General features: G+C 41.0%; 1 protein-coding gene across 2 annotated transcripts; it reads left to right on the top strand.

The window, feature by feature from the left end:
- Nucleotides 1–900: 900 nt before the first annotated feature.
- On the top strand, nt 901–21,931 carry rspo1 (R-spondin 1). 2 transcript variants are annotated; one of them, XM_044033113.1, is made up of 7 exons: nt 901–1,052; nt 1,180–1,314; nt 5,236–5,916; nt 8,653–8,847; nt 12,261–12,404; nt 13,033–13,257; nt 20,217–21,931. In XM_044033113.1, the coding sequence occupies exons 3-7, from the start codon at nt 5,820–5,822 to the stop codon at nt 20,438–20,440; spliced, it is 885 nt and encodes a 294-aa protein (XP_043889048.1). In that variant the 5' UTR covers nt 901–1,052; nt 1,180–1,314; nt 5,236–5,819; the 3' UTR covers nt 20,441–21,931. The 2 variants fall into 2 exon arrangements, with proteins under 2 accessions (XP_043889048.1, XP_043889047.1); XM_044033112.1 differs by having other exon boundaries at nt 901–1,314.
- The last annotated feature ends 1,342 nt before the right edge of the window (nt 21,932–23,273 follow it).

Below are 23,273 nucleotides of genomic sequence, written 5' to 3'. Positions count from 1 at the left end.
AGAATTGTTGTTTATGGCCCCCTGTTGGATAACAAAGAAATGGAGACTGTTCTGGTATTTAATATCACTGTATGTACAGCTCTATACTAATGACTCTTCATTTACAACCCTCCTGACGAATGGGGCTGTTTTCAGTGATTTCATTTTTCTTGTGAAAAACCAAATTGAATTAGCGGCGATAAAATGATACTGATCTCAAATATCTCCCTCATTAGCTTATTAGCGAATCCTTTGTTGTGACAGAGAACTACATTCATAGAAAAGAAAAATTCAAGTCTGAATATAACTTGTCAAATTATACTGTTTATAGCAACGGCTTCTTAAATCACAGCTAAAAAGGCCAGAATAGGTTGAAAAACAGTCTGTGCCTGAAATGCCAGAAATCCAATTACCCAAAAACCACTAACCAGAAGACCTAATAACTCAGTGACCTAGAGAAGCAGAGTTTAAATACATTCCATCAGCTCCGCCAGTTTAATCTCACTTTTACAATACAATACAAGGGCACACTTCATTGTATAAGTATTGTTTTTTAGTGATATAAAGTTTTACCTGCTGAAATCAAGGTGACATTATTAAATAAACGTGAGGGTCTCACTGCTTTTCTAACATTCTGTCATGAAATATTGAAAATTCAAGGTCAAGTTTTTATTCACTAAAACACATACAAGTGAGAGCGTTTGCCACATTTGTTGTTTGACGGTTTAAAGCGTGGTTTAAACGCCAGTCCAGCGCAGGTTTTTCATGTCTCACTGAGTATTGGAGGGAGGGGTGGGGCCAGTGTGGGATATTGCCCGCTGGCGGTTCTGGGGTCTGGATGCAAATATCACGGCTGTGTGACTCTGCTGGTCTGCATGAGTTGGATGCACAGTTTCGACTCTCCAGCGTGGATTTAAGAAAAAAAAAAAGCGCAAGTCGCCGGAGCTTCAGGGCAAACACGTTTTTCTCACTAAACAACACGGGAACAAGTCAGACTGACTTATTTCATCGGGATTTACACATATTCTTTTATAAATAACATCTTATTTGGGACTCCTTTTAATGCATTGCAGGTTTGTTTGGTTTTGTTTGTTTTGTTTTGTTGTTTTGTTTTTTGGTCACGCGCATCCTCCTCTCCACAGTCTGGTGACAGTGACACGTGAAAAAATTTAAATCATATGTCTTTTTAAATGATGGCAGAGAGAGCTTGCATGGGGGTATCCTGGAGGAGGAGTTCTTTTGTGACCAAACAACTAACGGATTTTCCGTTATAAAAAAGGAAATTGAGCAACGAGCGCTCAATGAACAGCTTAACCCGGGGACTCCGACGCACAGGTGGGTTCGTACACTGTTATTTATTGATTGATTGATTGATTGATTTGTTTGTTTGTGTGTCTGTGATAATATAGACCGCTTAATCCTTTGCTCCAGAGCAACTTTTATGACTAAACATCCTTTAAAGAGACACAACTGTTGAAGGCTCAGTAATATACTGAATATAAATGCAGTTTTCCACATTATTATTACTGATAATAAGAAATACTTTTTTTTTTCTCCATTATCTGCTATTTTGACTTTGGAGCAAACTTAAGAATGGAATCGAGTTCCCCTGCTTTCTAGTTCCTACTTATAATGTACTTATATATTATAATATATTGCAATTGTAATTCAAATTTAAATCTATCATTTTTAAAAGTATGGCACAGCTGTGGTGGCTGTACCGCCTTGTCACTGAGTGGCATGGAGGGTGGTAATGTGACGTGACAGCAGTGTGAAACAGGTGTGGACCTGCACTTGACTTTTTCCTTCACAATGCAAACAACTGTAATCCAGCACTGTGTGTGTGTGTGTGTGTGAGAGAGAGAGCAAAGATAATCTGTGCTGTGCAGCTTAAATAAAGAAGTCCCAGTCCTGTATGCTTGATAGGATGATGGATCTCTGTCCTGTGTGGTCTCAGATCCGACCTCTGAAGACCTCTCACTGCCTGAACCTTTTAATCAGATGAAGTGATTCCTAAAATGGCCGAGGTTCTGTTGGTGCTGTGGGTTGAGCCCACTCAGAGCTACTTATTCATTTAAATGTATATGTGTTGAGAGCAGGGGTCGATGCACGAGAGTGATGATGATGATGATGGTGTCTCCACCTCTGTTTTTCTTATGATAGCCTCACTCAGCACCCCCCTCGTGTACCTGTTTTTTTTTGTCCTCTTGCATCATTTTCTTCTTCTGTCTCTGTTTGTCCACTGTGGTTACGTTGCCTATAGCAACAATAAATCTCATGGCTTGGATGCACAATCAGCTATCAAAATAAACTGACCACGAAGACAGACTTTAACTGGATGATATCACGCCGCAACTTCCCCCATCGCTCCACACATGAGCGGCCAGCATTCAGGAGCAGAACGTAGAAAATTTAAGTGTTAAAATAATGCATTTGTGTCGTCCATGTGGCAAATGCTCTTAAAGTAATAATTTATTACTGGCTCCAGCAGAACACACAATGGCGTTTTTATTCCCTCTGTGCCCTCTGTGACAAACTTTGCACGCTACTATTATCTTCCTCTGTGAGTTTGTGTGCGACTGAAGCATTCTGGCACGACTCGTATGGTGATGATGTGGGCTCAGATCTAGAATATGCTATTAGGCTGAGCCGCACACAGAAGGTTCTTCGATAAGTTGCATGTGTGTAACTCTGAGCGTAGAATTCTGGCACCTTCAGAAGTTCAATACACTCCCAGTGTGGGAGCTCCGTTTCACTGCTTGAATAATTGATAGATCAAACTTAGGGCTTACAAAGGGGGCAATTTAATCTCCTGACTATTTGATGAGCAGGGCTTGGTTTCATTGGTCTCGCCTGCATGTGACTGGTGGCGAGGAGACAAGGCACTGAATGCACGGTGAAGCAGAGCCGGAGAGTTTTCAAACCCCGCAGGTGCCACAGTGGCCTGATGAGATGAGTAGTTTGTGCAGTGACATGATTACAAAAGAGCCTTGTGATTTAGATTTTTAGAGGCTGACGGATCAATTTCCACAGGTTAACTAAACCCCGTCCTGACTGCAGACATGGACAGGCTGAGGTGGGCTCTTGGCAGGTTACACAGTCATGGGAGTGCAGGGTTATAAAAGTGTCCTCTTTAGTCAGTGTGTTGTGCTCTGACTGATCCACAGAGACGAAGCGTGTCCCATTCTCCACTCATCACTCTCCGGTAACAAACAGGTGCTGCCGCAGACAGACTGGCCGCACCGCTCTCTCTGGCGCTTCCCTGTAAATATGTCTTCAGCTGTGAGAGGTGTTGGTGACAGTGAGTCATTAAGTGTTAAGAAGTAAATAGACAAACTGGTGGGGAAGTGTCTCTTTTAACTCTTTTAACACTGTACGTGTAAAGCATTGTTGTAGGATTGCAATTAAAAAAAAACAAAAAATCCAACTCATTTGTGTGCATGTATAACATGTTTGTTTGTGTCATCTTCCTGACACATCCACACCAACAGGCTACAGCAGGTGTCAACTTTATTTAGTTCATATGTGTTAATAAGAATGTTATGTGAGTTTCCGTCCTCTGTTACGTCGAAACTGTCACTTTCTATCAAGACAAGACAAGGAATTCAAATCTGTTTATATAAATTAGGCATAGAATTAAAAATGTACATTCACCAGCCACTTTATTAGGTACATGGGCCTGGAAATGAAGTGGCAGCAGTGGTACAGGTGTGGGCCGCTGCTGTGGAACATCTGAATCAAGGCGCGACGTATTTTGCATTCAGAGACAGAGTCTATGTCGTGTACCTTATTTGTAATGAGTGGTTATTTGACTTACTGTTGCCCTTTCATCATTTTCAACTCGGGGTGGGAATCACAGGGTGACTCACGATGCGATACAATATGTGATTACGTAAAAATAATGCTACATATGCTATATACAGTATATTGCATATAGCGAAACATCACGATATCTGAAGAAAACAAAGAGTCTGTGAAAAGTTTAAAGTGCAGGATTTCTCTATTTATTCACAACACAGAGAACAAAGTGTCTATCTATCTATCTATCTATCTATCTATCTATCTATCTATCTATCTATCTATCTATCTATCTACCTACATTGAATTGCTGCCATTAGAGTTGAACAGGTGTGCCTAATAATGTGGCCAGGAAGTGTATGTAGTTATAGTATTTTTTTAGTTTCTGGCACAAAGTATTGTGTAATTCTGACATTATTTCCTCCTTTTTAAGAATGCAGTGCTGCCTGCTGGAATGTTTAGATGCACCGAATGGCATTGTCCTTCCTTAGTGTGATGCAGAGCCACAAGCAACTCAACAGCCAAATATGGTCCTATTTGTCTTTATTGCACAGTGAGGGAGGACCTCCCATTGCTCTGATCCTAACATGTTCTGTGTATCCTCTTCACACAAGAGCTGTAAATAGAGGCAGCGTATGACACTATCTGAAAAGGATCGCAGCACCAAATATGACAAAAGCCCTCAGTCTGAGTGTGCGTCTCACCGCCTGGTGAGAGCAGACGACACTGACTCGCTCAAAGGATAAACATGCTCAATTTATCAAAGTACAAATAGCAGCTCAAAATGCCATGACCCAAAATATTTGTGGTTTTTAAGCCCAGTTTTTTTCCACAGATCATCATTCGATTAAACCAGTCATGAGTTCATGTCTTCGGATCATAGAGATTCGGATCATAGAGGGTCATTCCACATCGTCATAGCTTTTTTTATGTATATGCATATATGTATGTATATGTATATATATATATATATATATATATATATATATATATACATATTTATATATATATATATATATATATATAAATATGAATGTATCTTACATGCATCACAGCCTCAAAAAACACATTGAACCCTTTTTACTGTTTGTATTTGTTCTGCATAATTTCCTTGCCACAGTAACAATTACAACATTTTTAGTAATCAGTTAGTCATGGTCATTTCAAGCTCAAGTCAATAGAATTTGTATTGTTTGACAAACAGTCACAGCTTAATTTACATCATGTGGAAAACTATAAAAGCAACATTCACACTAAATAAGCGACTTGTGTTTTGATGTCATGAGTGATTAATCAGCTTATCATAGAGTTGTGACGCCGTGACCAAATATTTCTGAGATGTGCGTCTATTTTCTCACCAAAACGGTAAATAAGCAAACTCACAAATGTCATTTGACTGTTCATTGTGACAAGCCTTTGCCTAAACCTGTGTCCCTTGTTTCTGTCTCCTCTCCTCAGCTGCTCCTGGTGCAACATAATCAAGAACCTGTGTCCATCGCTTTCATCCATCGAGCTCTACAGGCACTTCACTTAATGAGATGCACGCATGTGACCTGAAGCACTTGCTGATAACAACCCCTCCTCACATAGCAGGTTCTCTGCTTCATGGGTTGAACCACCAGAAGTTTGACACTCTCCTTTGCCGTTCTCTCCTCCTCTTCGTGCTTTTCATAACCCCTCTGCTCTCCACGCTTGCATTCTACAGCCTTGCTCCCTTTGCCCCTACTACCACCACCGTGATGGTTTGTTGTGCCTCGGGCTTGTTTGGACTCGCAACCGGAGCATCGTCCTCCACTACACAGACTTGTGGACGGAGCGGGAGCCACTAGAGTGAAAGTTACAGAAGGAGGAGGAGGAGGAGGAGGTGGGGGGACGAAGGAGAGACAGACAGAGAAAAGGAGCACAGCACCACAGTAGAAAGGAGGGATCATCTGTCCCAGCAGCAGAGGGATCCACCTGTCCCACAGAGGAAGGGGGCCCCCCCACCTGATCCGTTTGGCTGCAGGGGGGGACCCTGCGTGGCCGGGAAGGCAACAGGGACTATGCAGCTGGGACTGGTGGCGCTGGCAATGATCTTCCTCAGCTCCATGGGTCATAGCGATGCTCTCAAGCTGTCCAAGGCGAGAAGGCAGAGACGGGGTGAGTCCTCTCTTTCTCTCTTCCTCTCCCTGGGTTTGTTTGAAATGTTTTTCTCTTCCTTCTTCAGGGCTGCTGCCTCTCGTTGCTGTGGTCTGAGTCACAGCGGTGGATGTCTTATAAACATTTAACAAGCAAAGTAAAGATAACACTTTGTTTATTTTCTCATCATTCCTTTTTTGTTTTCCCTGGGTGGGTTTTGGGGTTCAGTGTTTCTGCTGAATGGCTCATCTTTCTTCCTCTTTTTGAGATTATGTTTCTCTCAGTTTATGTAGAACCTTTACGGGTATTAGGAGTGTTTATAGAAGGGGTTTTGAGGTATTCGCCCTCAAAGTCTCGGTTCCCTGTGTGTCTGGCTCTGTGGGCACATAATGGAAGGAGTACCTGACAGTTCTAAGCTCGCAATTGGACTGTTTCGCTGGTGTTGCTGGAAGCATTTTTCTGACCTCATGCAACCAAAAGATGGTGCTCGCGCCAACTCGCAGCATATCACCAGCCTCGCAGCCTCGGCTCTGCTCTTACTGTCAGATTTGAAATAATTCTTCTTTTACACTCAAGGGGCTTTCAGCCCATGCCAAGCTCACCCCAATCTCTGCAAATAAGAATTCATATAATACCACAAAACAGATGTGGTAATCACACACACACACACACACACACACACTAGCAAGGAAGTGAACAGTTTTTATGTAATAGATTTTACAAAATACTGAACTTACACGTGCATTAAATGCTGTATGAAACAGGAGGATCCGGGTCACGCACCTTCTGCAGCATCGGTCATTTGAGGGGCTGCAGTTTGAGGTGTTTTTGTATTAAACGTGATCAGGTCGCCTTGCTGTTCTTCAGCTGTCTGAAACAATTGACAACAGCAGGGCTTGTTTTCTGCGTGTCCTCTGTGAATGAATTAAGTGTCATGCAGACATCAAACTCAAACCATCAGCGAGAAGAGTAGCACATCGTCCTCCTCGCGCTCCAGGCAACACAAACTGTTTTTGTTTTGCTTTGGTCCACATGTCACAAGCAGTTAACGACGGCACATTTTCAGACTCATGCGCCGTCTGCCGCTGTTAAGCATTACTTTTACGACATCTACTTCTATCATTAATAATAATAATAGTAACCTGGCTCTAATGACTACATTTGAGTTTGCCGTGACCCAGGCAGGCTGTAATCAGTCCATGAGAGAAGCCTTTTAACACCCCCAACTTATCTGTGGGAGGCGGCAGATGGATGGTTGTGTGAGAGTGTGTATATTTAGAGCTGATATAATCAACTGTAAAAGGCTGAACTGTAAATCCAAATTCTCTGGTTTGACTCCTGCACTTTGACATGTACTTTCCCTAGAAATCACTTAGTTTACAAGACTCGATACTGAGTATTAGTATCAATATGATACTGGCCAAAAATCACTGTATTGAATATTGGAATTAGAAAAATCCTAAAATCCACATGCCACATCTAGCACAGACTGTAAAATTGTAAATAAAAAGCTTTTTTAAACGGCATTTGAAGTCATGTTCTGGGCCGTTTATGTCTTCTTTCACCGCGAGCCAAACTCTGGTACGCTGACTATTTCTTTATTTGATTACTTGCGTCGTTGTTTTTGGTTATTTGTGTGTGTGCGTGTTTGAAGTTATTCGAGAGACACTGTGCTCTTTTGTTGTTTTTACAACATCGACAATAAAGACCTTTGATCCTTGAACCCGTGAACCTTTAATAGAGCACAATATTTGTTCCTTATTGGAACATTATGTTTTTGAAATGACTCGATATGGCGTCAGCACAAATGTGTTGTTAACAGCTTATTAGTTTATAAGATGTTTGACGGCTGCATCGATGGGTTATTTGTATACTTGCGCATAAATACTCAAGGTTGTGACGTCAGTATCGGACATGAGAAAGTGGTAATGAGTCATTCCTAGTTTCTCTCTTTTTAAAGAGCTCCCCCTACAGTTTCGGAGTACATCAATTTTCGACACCACCGTCAATATCCATCCATTGTCTACCACTGCAACCTACTACCTCAACCACCGCTCATGCTCCTTCCCACTGGGTTAGCGGACACAAGCGGCGTGGCCATGTCCACGTCAGTCGGCATCAGTTTTAGATGCTTCTGTTCTTCTCAATTCTCACCATTAAAAAGATTCTTGAGTCTGAAGAGGGTTGGTGGCCCTGATCCTGCAAGGCTGAGTTTCCACTAACAATGGGGGGGAGTGGAGACAGTCTCCAATCATAGAGACATTTAACCATCACAATGACATTTAACCATCACAATGACATTTAACCATCACAATGACTCCAAAGCTGATACATTATGATAAAAGTCCTGCATAGCTCTGCTTTAAATCAGACTAGTTAAGATGTAAGATTGGTTTTTATTCTGTTTGACTCTTTTATTGTAAAGTCTTATTGTTTTGCTGGGTTTTTTTTTTTTTTTACATGATTTGTGTCCCCATTGTTTTGGATGTGTTGACTTCAGCAAACACTTTGAAGTCAATAGTGAGTAACCTTTCAAAGAAAGACATTCAATTCACTCCAACGAGCAGTAAATCCTGCTTTTTGGAGTGAAGTGCATGCAGTTTATGAGTGGATCTGCTGACATGTCAGTGGTACATGTATATTACACTTCTCCAATGTTCTTCACTTTGACACAATCTGATGCGCGTCTCCTTTATCGAAATCTGACTAGAAGCTGATAATGTGTTTTTGTTTCATGTCCCTCGCTTGTTTCCACAGTTAGCACTGAGGGGCCGCCATCTTGTCCGAAAGGCTGTGACCGATGCTCTGAGTACAATGGCTGCATTAAATGTAAGCCCAAGCTCTTCATCTTCCTGGAGCGCTATGACATCCGTCAGATTGGCGTGTGCCTCGCCTCCTGCCCAATGGGATACTTTGGGATGAGGAACCCAGAGGGCAACAACAGATGCACCCGTGAGTTCTTCTTTGTGTTGTGTTGGTGTGTACTGTACATGTTTGATTTGTGAACACACATGAGGGATCTTCCTCACACAGCCATGTGTGTGTGTATGTGTGTGTGAGTGTAAATTATCTGCTTATCTGCAATTTAATCTGGATTAAAAATAATCCACCATTTTTACCAAGTTTTCCAAAAACTGGTCAGTAGAAATGCATGTTGTTAAGCAAATATTTAGATTTAGTAATCTGAGTTAAGCAGTTAGTGGTCCAAAATCTAAAGTCCAGGTCACCACAGCAGAAGGATGGTGCAAGGAAAGTGCAATTTAATAATGTAAATAAAGAGCACCGATAGCTGTTGATACATGATTGTGTTTTGCTGTTGCTTCCATGTATTATTGTAGTAATATTTGCTTATTATACTTGTTGAGGAATGATTTGGTTTCCTCATTAGTTCATACTCGGGCTGCAAAGGCGACAAAGATTCAGAAACTCTGTGGGAATTTATGGGAATTACTGAGAATTAACTGGAAATGTGGGATCATTTAAAGAAACTGTGTCATATACAAATATAAAAACATGACACGGATTCATTTGTGAGTAGAGCTTCATCAACTGCTGCATTCTTTCACTGGACAATCACTTCTTTCATTGGAGAACAGAAACATGAATGTTGAGGAAAATACAGCCGCCGCAATCTTACACCCATCTCTGGAGTTTTCTTCTTTTTTAAACAAATGTGTGCCATTATTTTTATGAACGATGAAGAGGCACGATAGCCGCTCAAATGTCTTCTAACAAGATGCATCTGTCCAATAACGAGTAAATATGCAGCCGCTTGATAAAAGTCCTCTATTGATGTCACGTATCCTTTTTATAGCCACCAAATTCAGGAAAGTATTTGCTGCACAGAATGAAAGTCATTAGAATTCAAAGTGGATGGGACCTCTTTATACTTAAAGGACGGTTTGGCTCATATGAAAAGATGGGTGCCGGCGTGCATTAGTGCACACTCACGGTACATACCAAGCTCACATAGTTGAGCGGAGGTGTGCCAGCCTCTCCATCTTTTGTCTGTTTCCTGTTAGACGTGGGCAGAAAGTGGGACTGCAGTGAAATCCCAACAAAAACATTGTCTAACGTAATGTTGTTTGTCTGATTTCGAGAGGATGTCTGTGTCTGGCCCTCATGTGCACAGTTCATGCCAGGCCACTCAGATACACTGTTAATGTGTCATAAACAGACTCGATATATAGTGTTGGAAATGTGTAAGAAATTAAGTCAAGCTTAGTTTTTTGTGTCAATATATTTGGTTTCCAATGACTTCTCGTGATAATATTTCCACACTTAAATGACTGTACCATCAGTTTATTAATGTGTGTAAAAGTGGTAAAGGTGTAGATATAAATGTCACCCCCCAGAAATGCTTTTGTATAGAACGTTTCATACAATACAAATAGAGGATATAAACTTCCCAAAATAAACATAGATAGACATAAACTGATCATTAGTTAGTTTAATTAATATGTAGCGTAACAATGCAATTTTAAACAGTTATAAACAGGGAGACACCACAGGTAGAATAAGACTGTTATAATCGACATTAATTAATCCCCTTTCTTGTTTTTCTTACACTTCTTTTTCTTCTTCTTCTCCTAATCCATTTGCCGCTTCATGAGCTGTCAATCAAAGTGCAAGTGAGAGTGTGTGATCGACATTGAGATTGACCAATCAGAGGAGGGCCAGAGTTTTCTGTTATCTTTCGATGTATGTAATGTATATGTGTGCAAATATTAATCATTCATATGATATACTGGCCCTCCTGACTTTGTCCACAAATCATAAATCACATAAATGTCCTAGATATAAGGTATACTCTCTCTCTCTCTCCCTCTATATGTACATATGTATGTATATATATATATATATATATATATACATATACATATGTATATATATATATATACATATATATTTATATATATATGTATATATATATGTATACATATATATATATACATATATATATATACATATATATACATACATGTATATATATGTATACATTTCAAAATGTATGTCTCATACATGAGTCCAATAGAAATTAATTTGTTTATTTATTTTGGGAAGTTTAGATCCTCCATTTGTATTGTGTGAAAGGTTCTATACAAAACAATTTCTCAAAAATGTGAAAAAGTGTATTTTTTTTAATATCCCAGTGTTCAGTTTTTTTTAATGAAACTGCTTCAAATGCTGAAACTAAATGGTTTTAGCAGTAGTAGAAGCACCGGCCGTGCCAGACCATGTAAGTGGAGACGTCATGCAGTGTCATAAAATGTGAGAAGTGTTCAATTTCACAGTTTGTAAACTCATTCTTTCAGTTTGGTGTTCATAAAAAAAAAAAAAAGTGCACTTTGTGCCGTTACCTGTGTTAGAGTGATTTCACTGCACTTTGTGTTTGAAGCAGCTTTTTATTTTCCCTGTGAGACTTGTTTTATCTGTTATATAGACACGATTATCAGTTGCAACAAATTCAGCCACATGTTTCTGTTATTTCAGCGCAGCATTAATTCTTCACTGTCGTGATGTTGTTGCAGCAAAGGGCTGAACTTCCTCGCCATATATTTCTCTGGGGCCTTTGGCGGCTAACCTGGGTTATTATCCAATCATTTGACTTCATACATGTCATTCCACAATGTCTTGTTAGCAACATTTGTCTTACATTATAGGCCCACAAACATCAGTACTGTCAAATTTAGCTGTCAAAGTCTTAAAAAAATAGTAATTGGGAGCAGGAGGCAAAGACTTTTAGATCCCAAAGTGAGATTTAGTGTTAGACCATTGGATGCAGACCAGCTGCAGAGTAGACATTCTTCACTTGAACACTTGCACACGTGAACATGATGTGAAAAGGGCTTGAATGTAAATTTGCAGAAATCCATCTTTCTCCATTGTTTTTGTCCAGAAAAGGTTTATTCAGATGGAATAAATGATGCAAGTGAGGAAATGCCTTTCATGATGAGACTAAACCTTTTGGGAACCCTTTAAGATGTCTGTTTTTCATCCTTCTGTGTTTGTAATTTTACAAAACTTTTTAAGAGGTTCTTTGTTTGACTGGAGAGTCAGTGATTTTAATGACTTTGAGGTGTGGAGAAACCCACTCTTGGGAACACTTTTACGGTTCACACCCATGTTTGACAAAAACAAGGCCTGCGGTGCATGTGTTTTCAGGAGAACGGTGTTTCTCACCCCAAACAGACCTTGTGTTGTTTAATCACCAATTAATGTCTCACATGGAATCAACTTCCTTTGGAGAACGATTTTCTTTTTTGAGCTAATTTTTCTAAATTGTCCATCACCAGAGTCTGTCTGACCTTTCAGTGACTTGTTCCTTTTATTTGATCCTCTGTTCTTTCTCGCTTTTCTTCCAGAATGTAAAATAGACAACTGTGAAGCGTGTTTCAATCGCAATTTTTGCACAAAATGTAAGGAGGGCTTCTATTCACACAGTGGGAGATGCTATGTAAGCTGCCCTCCAGGCTTGCGCACCGCCAATGAGACCATGGAGTGTGTCGGTGAGTAACCTTTGACCTCCCACTCTTCCCCAGCCATAGAACACAAACGCAGCATCATTGATACCTGTTGTCATAAATGAACAGAAACAATCGCCTCGTGTTTTGAAGCCAGATTTGTTCAGTTGTTGGCCTGGAAATAAGGGAAGTGAACAAGCACTTGGGCTTTTCTTTTTGTGGTTTTAATCCTGCTGAAAATAATTCTGTCATAAGTTAGAAACGACACCATTAACACTGACATTTTGAGCTTTCCAAGCTTGCCTCAGTGCTGCAAAATCTTGGAAATCTGGACTCACTTTTTGGCGTCACATGCCATTCCTTTGACTTGACCCTGCTTGTCCACAGAGATGTTAAATGTGACTTTAAAACTGTGCTATTTTCAAGTCCAGGATACTCACAGGACACGTGCTATTGTGCATTTTCACGTTTGTAGCACCCCTCTCAATCTGCCCTTCGCCTGTCAAAAGAAAAGATTGCTTTCAGATTTGGAAATTACCTAAACTCATTATCCTGTGGTAAAACTACTGAGCTGTAAAAATGCAGACAGGCCGGCTGCGAAACAAATGTGAGATGCTGGAGCTGTAAACCATTCACTCACTACATTAGTCTTTGTTTGATGCTTTTCCCTCAGGTCAGCGTGCTTCTGAGTGTGAACTGGGCGAGTGGAGCCAGTGGAGTTCCTGTATGAAGAAGAACAAAACGTGTGGATTTAAAAAAGGCTCGCAGTCTCGGGTTCGTTCGCCCCTTCCGCATGTCTCCAGCTCGGACACTTCGCCGTCCTTTGTGCCCTCGCAGTCCTGCGCTCCGCAGACAGAAAAACGGAAGTGTGTCGTGACAAAGACGCCGTGTGCAAGAGGTAAACACAAGTACACACAACATTATACATGAGTACTGAGTCTGGTTAAAACTGTAGTGCCTAACTTTTAAATATGGATTTGTCAAATGAGTCAAACAGAGGTTAGGCTTAGGGCACCTCTATACCCAATATTTGTGCACCGCTCACAGGAAGTGATTTGATTTATGAGTCAACGGCAACTCTGCGGTTCCAAACAGAAAACACAAAGAAGTGTGAAGAGCGTTGAATTCCACGACAGCTGTCCAACAACCCACTCCTGCACTGAATAAGCAAACCCTCCCTCAGTCGGGCCTGATAGTTTTGCTTGACATCAGATGAAGGACACAACTTACAAATCATTTCTGCTCACTAAAACCAAACAGAGGCAGCATAATAACATCGACAACAACAAAAATCAGTGTGTAAGAATTAGTGACATCTAATGGTGAAACTGCAGAGTGCAACAAGCAAAGGACGCCACTCACTCCTCTCTTTCTCTCAAGTGCGTCAGAGAACTACGGTGGCCTTCACATACCAGAAATGCTATGGTAAACATATCTGGCTCCATTTTTCCACTCTCGATGCCATGTCCTCCTTCTTCTTCTTCTTCTTTGTTGGTTGTGTATCCGGTTCATGCTTGCCGAGTCACTCCCCATTTGCATAATGGCAGCGCGAGATGGCAGCCTCTGTGGAGCAAGGTACTTTCCTAAAGCGCACATAAAAGGTGTCTTCTACGAAAACCAAATGATTTTTATTTTTAAAAAGATTACAGCCTTGTACAAACACAGTTATGAGTTGTGTGTTTAATTTCTGCCAATAATCCTCTCTAAATGTTACACACTGGACCTGTAATATCAGCTTTAATCAGATCCCACAAACCGAGATCACAGATAGAGGCAGTAAAAGCCATGTGCTTCATAAAATGCCTCCTCCAGTTAATGTGATGACTGATGATGGAACCGTTACTCAACCCCAAAAAGCCTGCATTCCCGCCAGTGTGTTTGTGACCCATGGCGCGTTGATTGGGTTTGGTTTGGCCCGGCTCACAGAAGGATACAGAACCTCTTGACTTCTCAGCATGTAAACAATAAACCCAGAGTCTACGAGCCAAGCAGATGAAGGGCATTACACACTGCAAACCTGGACCAGGATCAGAGTGAGCGAGGGCTATTTGTTCTAAGGACCGCTGAAGCGTGAGGTTTACATGGCCATGACATGTTTGCTTGGGCTCTTATCATCCACACTGCAGTTAGCTCTCCAGCAGGTTAACAGTCATTCTCACCAGTCAGTGGCCATTATCAGCCCTCATAACAGCGCATCAGTCACTGATGACGCTCAATAAATGACAGGACTGGCCAGGTGGTTGAGAGTTTACTAGATGGAAAGTACAAGTGTACTTAATTTGGATCCTTTTCTTCCCCAACCCGGTGAGACAAAGAAGTTCTGAATTGACTTCCAGCAAGTGGTGTCGGGATGACAAACCTTTAGAGGGGATATATGTAAAATATGTACCACAAAAGACCCACTTGAAAACACTGGAGAGTGGGATTGCCAAAGTTTCTGGAACATGGAAACACAGAGCTGCACTTGAACCGGGGATGACACCGGGTGTTCTTATGCACATACACATATACATATAGTATATTAGCCCCAAAGTCGGTTTTATTTCTTGTCCTTTCTCTCCCCCCATTTTCTGTCCCCCACCTCTCCACTGTCCCCCATTTTTCCTTTCACCCCAACCGGTCGAGGCAGATGACCGCACATCTCTGAGCCTGGTTCTGTCAGAGATTTCTTCCTGTTAAGAGGGAGTTTTTTCTCTCCACTGATGCCTAGTGCTTGCTCATTGTGTGAACTGTTGGGGTTCTCTGCTCTCTTTGATGTTGTCTATGTACAGTGCCTTGAGATAATGTATGTTATGATTTGGCGCTATACAAATAAAATTGAATTGAATTGAATTGAATTGAATTTCCAAAAACCATGGGCCTATTTTATTCAGAGAATTATTACATATTATTATATGTTAAATGTCCACCACCATGAAAGAGAGAGTGAGTGTTAGCAAAGATAATCCACACCACCATCTGTCCTCAAATGACTTTACAGCCATCCGTCTTCTACCGCTTTATCCTCCACGTGAGGGTCGCGGGGGTCGCTGGTGCCAGTCTCAGCTGACAGAAGGCTAAAGTGGGGTACAGTACATGTCCGTCACAGGGCCACATATAGATAGAGATGAACAACTATTCACTGTGACTCTCACACCTATGGTCAATTTAGAGTGTAAAGGCAAGAGTCAAATTACTTTCCATTATCTTTATTTTAACATCACCACTGCAGACGTTGCTTTTGAGAGGCGGCACTTTAGGATCAGTGATGTTTGTCATTTCCGACCCACAGCTGTGTAGACTAACTCTTTTGGCAACCAGTGTGTTAAAGTGCTCCAAGCTGCGTCACTGAGTGTTTCAATTCAACATGTTGCCTTAATCTCGGATTACGTCTCTCTGTCGTACTTAATATAATACAGTTCCTACGCACCTTTTAACAATGTCCTTTTTTCCCCCTAAATGCCACCAAATACATGCCTGTTTTGCATAATGCAGCCATTCTAACCAGTGTTGGAAACACATACTTACAAGGAGCAGCGTTGAAAGCGTTCATTGCTTGGTGACACGCTTAGGGGATTTCGAGCACGGCAGCAATATTGTGTAACAATATTTGCTCAGTCTTGGCATCTGTACAGATGTTGCAACATGTAACAGATGATAGGCCCGAGTGTTTGTGTGTAAACATGGAGGCAATTTGCATATTCCACCACCAACAAAACATGATCTGACATCGTCCTGTATGTCAGTGGTGATGTCTAGAGGCTGGTATGGCGTTGACGTTGCTCAGTGAGAAGTAAATCTTCACGAGACAGGGTTATGACAGCATGAATACGCGCGCAGCGTGGTGCTGCGACACCTGCATGTCTGAAGAATGAAGGAAATGATATACAGCATGTTCCCCTATAAAATAACTGCTATGGCAACTGTCAAATCTCTTGGATCAAACATCGGTCACATCAGAAATATGGCACGGCTTAGTTGACACCTGACGGGTGATGACTCATGGAAGATTTTGGATGGTGGAATGGTTGCCTGTTGACGTCATGGAGATTTTTAGTCCTGTCCTTTTTTGGGGTTTCAGACTGAAACGCGCATCGCTGCCAAAGCGCAACAGAATGAACATTTTCTCAGTGAGGTAATTCATGGGTGATGGTGCCGCGATGCAGGTAAACCAGTCGACGTGCGTAAACACAGTGAAGAAAGAGCACGACTGTGGATTCATCTGTAGGAGTTGGCCAGCTGTTGAGCTATATAAAACATGAGGCAGAGCTTGTATAACAGTAGTGATTTAGTGGTCTGCATATCTCACGCTTTGTGTTGATTTGGCTGCAAATCCCACCTCCCCACCCCCCTTTTTTTTCCCTGAAGCTTCACAAAAGGGTCTCATGCAAAAACTGAATTTTCAGGATGTGTTATTGCGTCGGTCAGGCACGATTGTTTAGCTTGGATGGAGAGGAGGTGCAATCAGAGCTGTCATAACTGATGGAGTCCCTTCTCCTGGCTCCATTAGTGATTTGTTAGATGCGTAATTGAGTCCTTGTGCGCCGACAGCTTTGTTGTGTTTATGTCTGTCGAATTCCGTGAACATTGGCATTTGGATTGGAATGATATGACTCAAAGTCGGTCTTTTGTATTATCTTATATCGTATAGCGAGCTGTCAGTGACTTTAAGTCATACACCATGAGCATAGACATTTTTCACAGCAGATATTTGTCATCAGGAAATAGTGGGACAAACGCAGGGTTTACCAATAACGTTAGTTAACGTCCCGCTCCAGATTTAACAGAATCAGGGTCGTGCTATTGTTCAAGTGTAGGGGGGGGGTGTCACACTAAGTACTTGTACAAAATGTGCTAATTTAAAACTGCATTCATGTTTCCCATATTTTCTGGACGTGTTTCAATAAAGTAATTACACTCGATGGTCATTCTAGCATTTCTAAAAGAACACGACTAATGGTGGCCTAAGACACAGTTGCACATTACCATTACTCACATGCTGCATGAGGACCCTTTACTTCACTCAGGCTCTTGTTCATTGTAGCACATTGATTTCATTGAAATAATTGCACTTGCTTCAATATTTTTAATGATTCACAATCTAATTTGAGTCCGGAAAATGTTTCAACTAGTGATGTTTATTTCTGATGATTTTAGAACGCTCTCCTCCAGTAAGAGGAGATCTATTCCTGTTGCTGTCGTAGGTTTGTGCACTACTGTGTGGGCCCTGATCCTCTGAGTGTTCAGACATGAGTAAAGAAACCCTGCACGGACCTGTGGTGAATAAATGTTTAGTCTCGTGTTAAGTCAGGCCATATTCAACTGCATCAAATGCATGTCATCACCAGTTAATGGTTTTCACCGGCTGCTCGGAAAAATTGTTTTTGGTGAAATCTGAGAAACGTTGTACTTTTTAGTAAATTCGCATTAAAGCCAAGAAATCATAACTGTTTGTACGACATGTTTAAAAAGGCTTTTAGGGAAATAAACACAGACCTTAAGTTATTGCTGCATGGCAGTAGAAAAACACGGTGGCGCCATAAGCCGTGCTGTTGTCAGCTGTGTCGTGAACACTGTCCAGCCCTTGGCACATGTTCACTTAGTTTCTAGGATGCGCAGAGACTTTCACCACACAAGTTCATAACAAACATCCTGCAGCGTAACTCTACTCCCACAAATATAAAAACACTGAATACTTCTGAGTGCTGCCTAAACAACAGCCATCCAAAAGTGGACACATGTTCACTTCCACTTTGTGACTGCTCTTTATGTCCTCATGGGCCATTATTGGACCCTTGACAGTGTTTAACTCATCATGCCAGAAGTGATTTCAGGGTGATTTATGTGACAGAAATGAATGTCATCTGACTCTCCTAAGTGCTCTCTCTCTCTGTCTGTCCATGTGTTTTATTTTTACGTCAGCAACAGCAGCTCTTACATCCTCTGAGTGGGTCATGTGTAGACATTAACCACACCACGATGGTCATTTGCTTCAAGAGAGCAATTATGCTCTTAAAAAGAGTGACGGATGTAAAAGATAATGTGGGATGTTCTGTACGAGTTGGTAACTGTTGAAGCAGAAATTTAAATAGGCTAAATTCGGCCGTGTTCAGACTGGAAATTGGATTATTTTTCTTGAATCAGATTTATTCAGGCAGACTTTCTAACTCTGTTGAATGCAATAAATAATGAAATCCGTTCGTGTCCAGACATACCTTCTCTATTTGAATGGGTTGCCTTGGTGAGGACGAAGGTGAACCCAAAGACCCAGAACTACATGTGTCACATGAGTACTATAGCACCATAGTACTCATACCAGCACTGGTTTTGACATCTTTGTTATATAAATGTGTGATTTGAGCAGCCACAGCTTTCAGACTCAGTCTTAGCTATAGAAGTCAGATCTAAATGATCTGAATAGCATTTCAAACCGCATTCAAATGTGGTTTGGATGCATTAAATCTGATATGAATCAGAGTGGCAGCCCAGCCATGCTATCACAGAGATGATATTAGATTAGAAATGTTAAATATTAACATTTTTAATTAGCACAAAGCCCATTAATTATGAAGGAGTCCAGAATGATGCTGAAGGGGATGTCGTTACAACATTAGATGGATTTAAAATTGTGTTAAAAAAGCGGCAAATCTCTATACTTTCTGCGTGGCTGTGTTCTCTACACTTTGGCCCTTTGATAGACTCCTGAGTTTCCAGAGTATTCCCACTCACCTTGTCTCCAGCTCCGTCTGCAAACTTCACTAGATCAGTGTTTCTCAAGCCTGGTGCTGGTGACTCACTGCCCTGCATGTTTTAGACGATTTCCTGCTCCAACACACCTGATTCAAATGGTCAGCTCATCAACAAGCTGTGCAAACCCTGATGAAGTATTCATTTGAATCAGGTGTGTTGGAGCAGGGAAACATCTAAAGGGCAAGGATTGCAAAAACAAAACAAAACACGTTTAGATAATCATTAGATTTCACAAGTTAAAGTTGCAGTGCACTGATGACCTGTCCTGGGTCTATGTCAGGGATTGGCACCAGCAGCCCCGCGAATGCACATGGAGGATAAAAGGCCCAATGTGTAAGAATTTGTGGGAATTAGAGACATGTTTTGGTGAGGCTGCCGAACAAACGGTGAACCCCCACCGTCAGGCAAATACGGTGGCCTTTGCAAAGGATATAAACACGCCGTCACAACTTTTCCTCTTCTTCGTTGGTTTACGCAACACGTTTATGTGGGTGAAGCTGTTCACCACTGTTTTTATAGCAAGTTCCAGCTTCAGAATGCAAAACACAAGTTAGGGCAGCTGCAGACACATATTGGCTCAAGATGCAAAGCGAGCCCTTTACTTCATGTAAAAGGCTTATTCTAAAGGCTGTGTAAAACAAAGTTGTTGATTTTTAAGTAAGTCGGTAAGCCCACCTACAGACTGGACCTTAAATCATCTATCAGTAAATGCTGAGGTGCACGTAAATATCTGTACACGTTAAGCTCATGGCGACTGATCCAACACTGGTGTGAGATATTTTCGCTTGAGAACCGAGTGGGACAACAACTGACTGACTAAATATTAAGACCTCTTGATAAGTTTTCCTGTTAAGTTTGATTATTGTTTGTATACTGTCAGCATGGCTAAACAAAGTGTAATGGTAGCGTTCACTGTATATACTTTAGGCTGCATGCATGTGGTTTACACGTGGTTTACACATGGTTTGCATCAAAATCACTCACAACCACAATCACTAGGTCGTCCAACAACACGCATGCAGATGGCGTCTAAGAGTTAGTATGTTCTAAACCTATATACTGATATATCTATATCTATATTTATATAACATAGTACTAATTGTGTTTTTTGGTGCTTTCTCATTCCAGAGCGGAAGAATAAGGGAGATCAGCAAGATGATTCAAACCACAGAGACAGGGACAATACACGTGGTCGAGGACGAGACGGAAAAAGTGGCAGCAGAGGAGGAGGTGGAGGAGGAGGTGGAGGAGGAGGAGGAGGAGGAGGAGGAACTAGTGGTGGTGGGAAGAGGAGAAAAGGCCAGAGCAGGACGACCACTGTTGCTAGCATCACAACCAGCTTTGTCACCTAAACTCCAGTGGCTGCTCGGTGAGGCTGAGTGGAAAAACAGAGACAGTTGCCTCACCCAGCGGTGCCAGCTGTAAAGTGAAGGAACGGATTAATGCTGCTATGTGTTGGGGAAGAGGCAAAGACAAATGAGGAGGACAGCTGCAACAAAACAGGCTCTCCTGAGCGATTTGACGAGATGAACTTGTCTGGGACAGACTGACGTGTCAGTGGTTCTCAGAAAGACTTTCTGATCCCACTGTGTGGCGTCGCTGCAGGAGAAGCAAAGCCACAGTGAAGACTGTGGTTGGTATCATGACCCTGCTTGTGTCACTTGTTGAACTAAGAACAGAGCTTGTGTGTAATGCAGCATTAATGCTGGAAGCCTGGTAATGAATGTAAGGCCTCTTCACTTTGCTCTGGCTTATGATGTTACAGTCCAGCTTTTAATCACAATGTGTTCTTTATTAGTTTTCGTGTTGGCGAGAGGTGGCGGATGGAGTCTCATTACAGCCACTGTGAAGGCAATGAATAGCATGAAGACTCTATTTCCTATTTTGAGATGAAATAAGAAAAAAAAAAAGGCACTGGAAATCATTTGTGGGTGGTGAGGACAGAAGATCCTCTGTGTTTTATTTTGACGACGGATTCTACTACAAAACAAGCCCAAGAAGATGAAGAGGTGGATTACTGCGAGCTCGGCGCACGCTCGTGTCCTTCGCTGGTGTTGACACAGACTTTTGCCATTTGATATTTTTGATGTTTCAGATTTAATGTTGATGTATCAGAAAATAGTTCTGCGCAAAAAACAAGGAATTAAAAAAACAAACAAATATTTGCATGGTACAAGGTTACATGTGCGTGCTATTATGCATGCAAATGTGTGTGTGAGTGAGTGAGTGAGTGAGTGTGTGTGTGTGTGTGTGTGTGTGTGTCCACCGAAAGTCTTTTGTGTTCGTAAGCTTTTCAGCACAGAGTCAAGTTGCTCGTCGACGGAACCTGGTCGTTGTGTTACATGTGTGCTTACGTTTGCACGTGTGTGTTAACATTGGTCTCACAGATTGAAGCAGTAGGGTCTGCATTTGAAGAGGAACAAAATGTAAATGCACAGCGATATATCGAATATGCAGTAACTGCAAGCCACTGTTTGTTATATAAGCCATCAACTCATCAGCTGCTCAGTATCCATGTATGTTTGCAACAGGGTCTGAAGATTTTTGCACAACTATAATGTTTCCTACTGCTCAAGTTTCAGAACAGTCATAGCATCTTACACGTTTATACTCCAACAGCCGACTTCATAACATTGCAGATACAGGTGTTTGTTTTTTTTTTTTTATCCCTATAATGTTTTTATGGATCTGTTTGCTTTCAGGAGAAGTTACCTGCTACATTATTCATTCATACTATGGATTGTGATGCTGAATATGTCAAACTGTTTATCATCAAAAGCAAGAAGTATTAATATCATCATGTATAGCTTATTGAAGCTTAAATAAAGTTCAGATGAAGCTGATGATGACACGTCATTCATGCCCTGATTTTATTAGTCTCACTAATAATACTGATTTGATTTGAATAATCGTTCAAATCAACCCAGCTAAAGCTGCAGTGTGAAACTTTTGTTGTGGTTATTATTCTGCTTCTCTTTGGTCTTCGTATCAGACCTGACTGAGGGAGCATTTGTGTGTATACAGCAGCTGTGCACAGGCAGGTGAGGGCAACATTTTATTTTTTTTTTTAGCTTTTTTTCTGGATCGTTTGTGTTTTCAGTCGTACGACAACCTGCACTTTACTAGCACAATGTTGAATTTGCCTCAAACAAATCACTTCCTGTGAGCAGCAGGAAGTGCTCAGGCTAAAAATAGCAGCAGGTGTTTTAAAAGAAAAGATAAAATGGTACAAAATAATGAATAAGGAATATTTGACATTATAAATAAGAAAGTAAGAATACGTGAGCATTGTGTGAACTCCTTTGACAATAGTTTGAATGTAATGGAAATTTTGTCTAGATTTAAAAGTTACGCACTACAGCTTTAAAGCTTGAGTGCATAATCTCATCACGTCCGTATGAATAAAATTATTTTGGGAAAAAAAATAAGAAAACCAGTGAAGTAGGACTCTGGAAAATTTGCTATAGCAGGCTACACCGCAACAATGACAGGAATACATCCTGTCTGCTCTTATCAAAGCTCCGCCCTCCATACACACACACCTCTTGAAGCCAAGTGGAGGATGTTGCTGCTTCATTTACTCAAAAGAATAATATTTATTTTATTACTTAAATCTTCCATACATGGGTTAAATGACTGTGACCACTTGGATAAAATCCAGTTAGTGAATAACTCTAAGTCTGTCTTCTGAAAACTGAATAACTTGTGTTAAATGTTGAAAAAGTGTGATGATAACTGGTGTTAAAGATTCAGGATTATTTCAGGTAACTCATACAATGGAATTAGCATATTCTGCAATACAGTTGAGTTGGTGCAGACTTTCTATTGGATTCATGCTTGATTTTATGCAACATTCAAAAGTCACCAAAATGTCTTAGTATAGTATGTCGTCCAAATTTGAGAAAAAACTCATAGTATAGTTTATCGTCCAAAACGAGACAAAAATGTCATTGTTTAGTATGTCGTCCAAAATTTGACAAAAAGTCATAGTATAGTATGTTGTCCAAAATTTGACGAAAAAGTCATAGTATAGCATGTCGTCCAAATTTGGCAAAAAAGTCATAGTATTGTATGTCATCCAAAATGAGGCAAAAAAGTCATAGTATAGTATGTCATCCAAAATGAGGCAAAAAGTCATAGTATAGTATGTCATCCAAAATTTGACAAAAATGTCATAGTATATTA

The sequence above is a fragment of the Solea senegalensis genome, linkage group LG9 (assembly GCF_019176455.1).
Source record: "Solea senegalensis isolate Sse05_10M linkage group LG9, IFAPA_SoseM_1, whole genome shotgun sequence".
Classification (NCBI taxonomy): Eukaryota; Metazoa; Chordata; class Actinopteri; order Pleuronectiformes; family Soleidae; genus Solea; species Solea senegalensis.
The sequence above is the reverse complement of the archived record's forward strand: the minus strand, read 5'-3'. Positions and strand labels throughout refer to the sequence as shown.